Here is a 7130-nt window from a genome sequence, read left to right as displayed (position 1 = left end):
TCTCACTAATATGCTGGTGGATTGTCTGGATGGTTCCTTGTGTAAGCTGAACATTCCTAATTATACTAGTGTTTTCTGGGTCCTAACTCCCCCCCCACCCTCCCAGTGCAAAAGATGATCATACCTCTATATCTCAGACATAAAGTTTTCTGTTACAACTGTCTACCTGGAGGTCATAATACTTTCTCTCATGCAGCAACATATTAGAGACAGAAGTTCAAGTGGATCTGCAAATTCAAAGTGGAAAACAATTTGCACTGGCAAAGTGGAATAATGAACTTGTCTTAACTTATGCTTGGTTATTTCTTGACACTGGGTGGAGTGACTTCTTGTGTCTTCCATGAAGTCTGAACATTTGTAACCGCAGGAAACCCTGCATGACCAAGGGCAATGATGTTTGTGGGAAGAAGAGTAGCAGCTTTGAAATAGTCACGACCAACACAATTTTGATTAAAGAAAGAACTCTGGTTTTTAATAGTTTTGATCATTAAAAAAGTTTAAACCTGCATAGCAATCATTTCAAAAATAATTATTTAATGTTCCATAATTAAACTGTACACAACCTAGTCTTGGGACATAGAAGCCAGTGAGGTGAGTTTGGAGCAGTCCTGTGCAGTCCCAGGAGCCGGGAGTCGAGTTTTCATTGGCCTTTTTTTTTTTCCTTTTTTTTTTTTTTTGTCATTCTGTTCATCTGAGATTATTTGGATACTTGGCACAATCTGGCTCCGCTGCTGAGCAGATCTGCACTGGGAAGAGAGAGCAGCTTGACCCCGTCCCTTCTCGCTTCCCCTCCCCCACTTGGCTGGATTCCTCAAAGTCGCTCAATGTCTCGGTATTTCTTCCTCAGAATAGAGACCTGGTCTTTAAAGAGGACAGGGTCGAGCCTCATCTGCGAGTGGATCAGCGGCATGTAGCCAAACCAGCTGGCAAACGTATTCATGCAGCTCTGTCGCTGGGCAAAGTGGTCAGGGTCAGCCCAGCGGGAAGCCCGAGAAGTCTGGGGAAAGGGAGACAAACCAGGAAGACAATGAGCGAGGTGCAAGGTACGATGGGGATGCTGCAGAGAACCAAAGTCAGGTTCGAGGGCAAGCGGCAGAGCTTGGGTCTGGACGGGCCACCCAACCTCCCCTGTGCTGGGGAAGGTGCAAGCACCAGTCCTGGGTTTCAGCCTTGCCAGAAGGTTTTCCCAAGATATGCTACATTCCTTGACGTTAAAAACATACAAACAAAGCTCCACATGGACTGATTCTCTGGTCTGGGAATGATTTACCATTGAGCCTCAGCTACTACGGTCAGTAAACATAAAAATTCTCTTCGTACATGTGAACAAATACTATGACTCACAATGTGTTTATGGTTTCAAAGACAGCTTTCTAAAACCTTCTGGTTTACTTGGTTGATTCTGGGTAAGCAGAAAAGATGGCTACCATCTCTTTAGCTCTCGGTGTTTGCCTTAAGGCTGGTTAAACACTTTTAGATCATGTAGAGGACACTGAATTAAAAGAAAGCTTTAAATGACTTAAGTGCTGACATTTAAATAAGCATCATGTCGTTCAAACCACATTTTTATGAAACAAAGAAAAAGGGAGCTACCGGATTTTGGGGGAACCCCCCCCCACTCATTTATCAATAGGCAACTGTACAATGATGTATATATGCATGGGTGTGTGTTCAGTGTGTTTTTATTCTCATGCACTGTTGGAAAATGCTTTTGCAGGAAGGTACATTTTACTGTGAGAATCACTCAGAGTCACTTAAAAACCACAAGTGTCAACATGCTTGAAAGGAACCACTGAAGGCAAATACAAATGTCAAGTTACCTCTGAGCAGCAGAATAACAAAACACTACTTGTAAAGTGTTTCCATGAAGCTCATTTGAGTCTCATCACAACAACCTGGTCAAGTTCCCTACCCAGTGGGGTAATACCATCCCCACCGCATAGAGGAGGAAGCAGGTTCAGGGAAGCTACACTTACTTGTTCAAGGCTAGAAAGGGGCAGAGCTCAGGTTCCATCCTTTACCATTTATACTAAGAGAACTCTACTTGGTAAGCCAGAGAAAGTTTCTAATTAAGCTAACCAGATGAGTTCAGATCAGAGCACACGGTCCCAAAGGGACCTCATTTTGTTTCTAAATTGGTATGGGGCCAGGCTCCCTACCCCCAGGCAAGTGCACACCTATGCAAACGGACTAGTGTCAAGAGCTTAAGCTTATTCTTATTCTCTTTTACAAATGGAAAAAAAAAAAAAAAAAAGAATTCAGAATCATCCAAGTATCATTTTTGCCTGTAGATTTTAACATTTATTTTGGGTCAACCAACATATGAGAGAAGATAGAGTTCCTTTGTAATAAAAACATAATCTTATTAGCACATGATATCCTTTTACCAGTCATACATTCAATAAACTCATGTGCATGATAGGAAGGCAGGGGGCATATATAGTACATATCTAACTAGACACATCGAGTTATGTCTAAGGCTAAATTCAGATTTGTCCCAAAGTATGTGTAAAATCACTTGAAATATTGGTTTGGTAGAATTAGGCAAATCTATGCAAAGAATATAAAACAAGGGGCGCCTGGGTGGCTCAGTCAGTTAAGTGTCTGCCTTCGGCTCAGGTCATGATCCCAGGGTTCTGGGATCAAGCCCCACATCGGGCTCCCTGCTCAGCGGGGAGTCTGCTTCTCCCTCTCCTTCTGCCTGCCACTCCCTCTGCTTGTGCTCTCTCTCTCTGGCAAACAAGTAAAATCTTAAAAATATATATATATAAAACAAACTCCTAAGGAACCATGTGTTATCAGAGTTCCACTCCTAATGAGTGTATAACCTCAGGGAAGTTCATAGAACTCCCTGAGCAAACAATATTAAAGGAATGTTGTGTCCTTAAATGACATAGATAAAAACGCCTGGGCACACAGTAGCCACTCAATACATCTTGCTGGAATTGGAATAGTCTGTTAGCCTTAAAGATGAAAAATTCTTGCAAATCCTCTTTCCTGTTCTCTTAGTAGTTAGAGGGAAATAAAATTTTCCACTAGACTCATTGCTCACTAAGGACAGCAGCTCTGTCACAACCAGGATCCAGACGAGTGCCTGATAATCAGTACACACTTGTAAATACTGAATTATGAAATTCTATAAACTTAAGATCCTGCAAGATTTTTGCTCTTACTAAATTTAGTGAACGAAAATCCATCAATTTTGTTAACATGAGGTCTGGTTAAGTTTTCCTTTGCAAAAGCTAGATCTGTATATGATTTTCAATAATGATTGGAACAAGGTACATGGAAAACCTCAACAACCAAACTGATCCAACCCTCAAGTACGTCCTTCCAGGTTGACTCAAATGCTGTTGGATTCTCCAGGATTTCATTTGGGTGTATCTAAATGGTCTACAGGTTTTTGATTTCTTCCATATAGTACTGGGCTCTGTCCAAGACGAATAAAGGTGAATGAGCCTCGGCATATCCAGATCAGCCTGATACAGTAGCCGGAGGTATAAAATAAAGAGTAGTGGAAGGAACAGAGCATGGGATTCAACTCCCACTTCTGTCTCTTAATACTAGGTGACTTGTGGCAATATGTTTAAATTCTCTGAGTCCTCGTTTTCTTACTTGTAAAAAGAGAAAGTTGGATTAGATTTCCTTGCAAGTATCTTTAGTTCTAAACTTATGTGACTCAACAATATTTTACTTTCATAGAAGTTTTCATACATGTTATCTCAACCCTGTGAGGTCGATTTTTACTGTTTCCATTTTAGAGATGAGCCAACTGAGTTTCAGGAGGTAACCGACTTGTGTATAGCTTCTATGTGCCAGTTCCAGGTGAAAATCAAGGATTGTGATTCCTGGTCTGTCACCAAGATGCTCACCCAACTCGAGAGCAATCACCAGAAGGCTGTGTTGAGGACAATATTATTAGCTATTCACTAAATAAAGCACCTACAATAAACTTACATAAATTCTTTGTAGGTCTTAAACTCTGGAGAAGGTTGATGTTTCTCATGCCACTTTGTAGGTTATATGAGAGCTTTTACAATCTCGAGAGAAAGATACCCTTGACTTACGTCTTCCCAATCATCCATGTGCCAACCATATACTCCCTTGGGATTTTCAGATATTTTTTTTTAAATTTCCTCATTATCCTTCCTAGAGGAACTGTGAGTCATTACCCCAGGCTGAACCACCAGCGAGCAAAGCAGGGAAGGAGAGTTCTATTCTTACCTGCCCCATCATTGTCTCCTTATACTGCTTCTTCTGGGTGACTTTGATTGGAGGCAATTTTGTCACAGCAGACACCAGGAAATTCATGAGGATGTCCTCACAGTTGGCCAGTTGGTCCACCATGTTCTTCAGGCTGGCTGGCAGGTAATGGGTGTACAGGTAGTGATAATATCTGTAAAAGCAAGACAGGTTTCATAGGTGGCCATCATTATATAATCACAGGTGGTCTTCTTTGACAGGAAACCTATACTTATTGTTTGAATCCCTAAACACATAATGGATGACGATGACGACAGCCATCACTTACACGGTACTTACTATATGCCAGATAATGTTCTAAAGTGCTTTACAAGGAATGCCCCCTATAATCCTCATAAGGAACCTATGATATAGGTACTATTATTATCCTTGCTTTACAGACAAGGAAAGAAGGTACAAGAGATACACACAGATGCAGATACTGCTTGGCCAGCCTGACTTTAACATCAGGGTGGTTGGTTAGAAACTGAATACTCGGATGGTAAGAGAAGTTACTTACACATAATATGTATATCCTTACAAACTGCTTTACAATTTTAATGACTGGCTTAATCAGAACTGTAGTCAATACTATCCTATAACTCTGAGTCCAACAATACACCATTCCATTTTTGTGTTCTATAAACCATATTATTTTGACACTGTTAGATCAAAACCTTAATTAACCTGGTGGTCAGGCATTATGGAGGACCCATAATTAAGTTGACTTATTTCTCACTCTACTCTTTTTTTAAGACGGACATAATAGCATATACTTATAGGAAAAATAACCTGAATGAATAAGATTCACTGTGTGTTAGTGGCAGGGAAGAAAGGGGAACAATGAACTTCTAAGAGGCAGGGTCTTAAGATCAAGATTCGGCTCACCTAAATGCTTATTGTTTATGCACTTCCAACTCTATCCCTGAGATAGCAAGATTTTTTATCCTTTACTAAAAAAGACTAGGCAGAAGAATGGATGAAAATGACTGAGTCAGTAACGTTAACCATCTAAACTCACTAATTTGGCAGTCTTACCCAAGTTCCCTGGCTTTAAAGACCAAATATATTCAAACAACCCCCAAATGTATATCTCCATCCCTGCTGTTTTTCCAACATACCCTTTTGGATGTCTTAACATGCCCAAGACTGAACTCTGTATTTTCCCTAAAACCTAAATCCATCCATAGGGCTTTCCCCATCTCTTGATGGCCTCTCTATCCTTCCAGTTCCTTAGGTCAAAAAAGCTTAACCATCAAACTCTATAACCAATCTGTCAAGACATCATGTTAGAGCATCTTCAAAATATGCCCACAATCTGATCACTACTTACCACTTCTGGCTCCCAGGCTCCATCAACTTTTGCCTAGATGTCAATCACCTCCTAATAGGTCTCCCTGCATCTACCCTGGCCCCCATATAGTCTGCTCTCAACACAGCACCCAGAGGGGATGCCCTAAAATATAAAAAAGATGTCTCCACTCTGCTCAAAGCCCTGCACTGGCTCCCACGTCACTCAGAGTGAAGTCCTCATGATGGGCAGCAAGGTCCTGCATCTGGGCCCCCCATGACCTCTCTCTTGCTTTCCACTCAGTCTACTCTCAGCACATTGGTCTTCCTGCTATTCCTCCAACATTCTGGTTCAGAGCATTTATCCAACATTCTGGCTCAGCTGTTCCCTACACTAGAGCACTCTTCTTACAAAAATCTTGGATGATTTCCCCTTTCTTTCAAGTCTCTGCTCTGATCTCACCTGTTCAATGAGAATCACTGGCCACCCTTGAACCTCCCCACTACCTTCACCATTGACAGGAAACCTACACTTATTGTTTGAATCCCTAAACACATAATGGATGACGATGACGACAGCCATCACTTACACGGTACTTACTATATGCCAGATAATGTTCTAAAGTGCTTTACAAGGAATGCCCCCTATAATCCTCATAAGGAACCTTGATCTGCTTGACTTTGCCTTTTTGCTATATAACTCACCCCCTTAACCTATTATAGAATTATTACAAATATCATGTCCTCCCCTTGTTGGAATAGAAAACCTACTTTAGGCAAGAAAAAAAAAAAAATTTTTTTTAACTCTTTGGTAAATCCCAAGCACTCAGAATGATGTCTGGGGGTGCACAATTAAGTATGTACTTTTGTTGCTGTTATTCTAAATGTTCAGTTACTCAATATGTCCTCCAACTCCAGACAACCTGATATGTTTCTCTACCATTATTTCTGGAAATGCAGTAGTAAGCCAGGGGGTTTTATTGGTTTCAAAGACACAGGCTGGCCACACTGACAGAACTTAAACAGCAATGCAAACTAATTTTTGTTATTGTTGCTCACGAGATTTGGCCCAAGTTCCTCTTTATGCAACAGCCAGAAGCTACGATAGAAGGAGTTACGTAAAAATCGACAGGCGGGATTTCTAAATTCCTCACTTGTGGTAAATAGCAGCTCCTGTCAACACCATGGAGTAGTCGTTTGTCCACTTGGATGTGTACCCCCACCGCTCCTTAGAGTTATCCCAGAAATGGCTACGCGCCGGGTACCCCACAATCCTCTCAGGGAAGCTCTGCCACACGGTGAAGGCAAAATCCACCTGCAGGCAGAACACAAGCCAAACAAGCAATCAACAGTGTTAACAAATGTCAACAAAACATTACCTTCCCCCTGCTAATTCATGATGCGAAATCCCAGGACTGTTGCGAAACATTAATTCCATGTATTCATCAGCAAATTAAACTGACTGCTTGACATTTTGCCCCGTAATTATGCACATTTTAATGTTTTCTGTTGAAGAAACTTCAGATTAGTGCAGAAATGAAAGAAGAAAAGAAACTGCTGATATGTCCTTTAGAATCCAGTTTGTTCAAGCAAAAACA

At 41.1% G+C, this 7130-nt stretch overlaps 1 protein-coding gene across 2 annotated transcripts in view; it reads right to left on the bottom strand.

Annotated features, from left to right (window-relative positions):
* Nucleotides 1-444: 444 nt before the first annotated feature.
* EXT1 (exostosin glycosyltransferase 1) overlaps nt 445-7130 on the bottom strand; it is a 274149-nt gene continuing 267463 nt past the window's right edge. For both annotated transcript variants that reach the window (XM_036120269.2, XM_036120268.2), the window contains 3 exons: nt 6687-6847; nt 4225-4396; nt 445-997 (listed from right to left, as the gene is read on the bottom strand). In XM_036120269.2, the coding sequence (XP_035976162.1) occupies nt 812-997; nt 4225-4396; nt 6687-6847 (519 nt within the window). In that variant the 3' untranslated portion in view covers nt 445-811. The remainder of the gene's footprint in view (nt 998-4224; nt 4397-6686; nt 6848-7130) is intronic.

This window comes from Halichoerus grypus, chromosome 5, assembly GCF_964656455.1.
Source record: "Halichoerus grypus chromosome 5, mHalGry1.hap1.1, whole genome shotgun sequence".
NCBI lineage: Eukaryota > Metazoa > Chordata > Mammalia > Carnivora > Phocidae > Halichoerus > Halichoerus grypus.
This window is presented reverse-complemented; position numbering and strand designations above follow the sequence as displayed.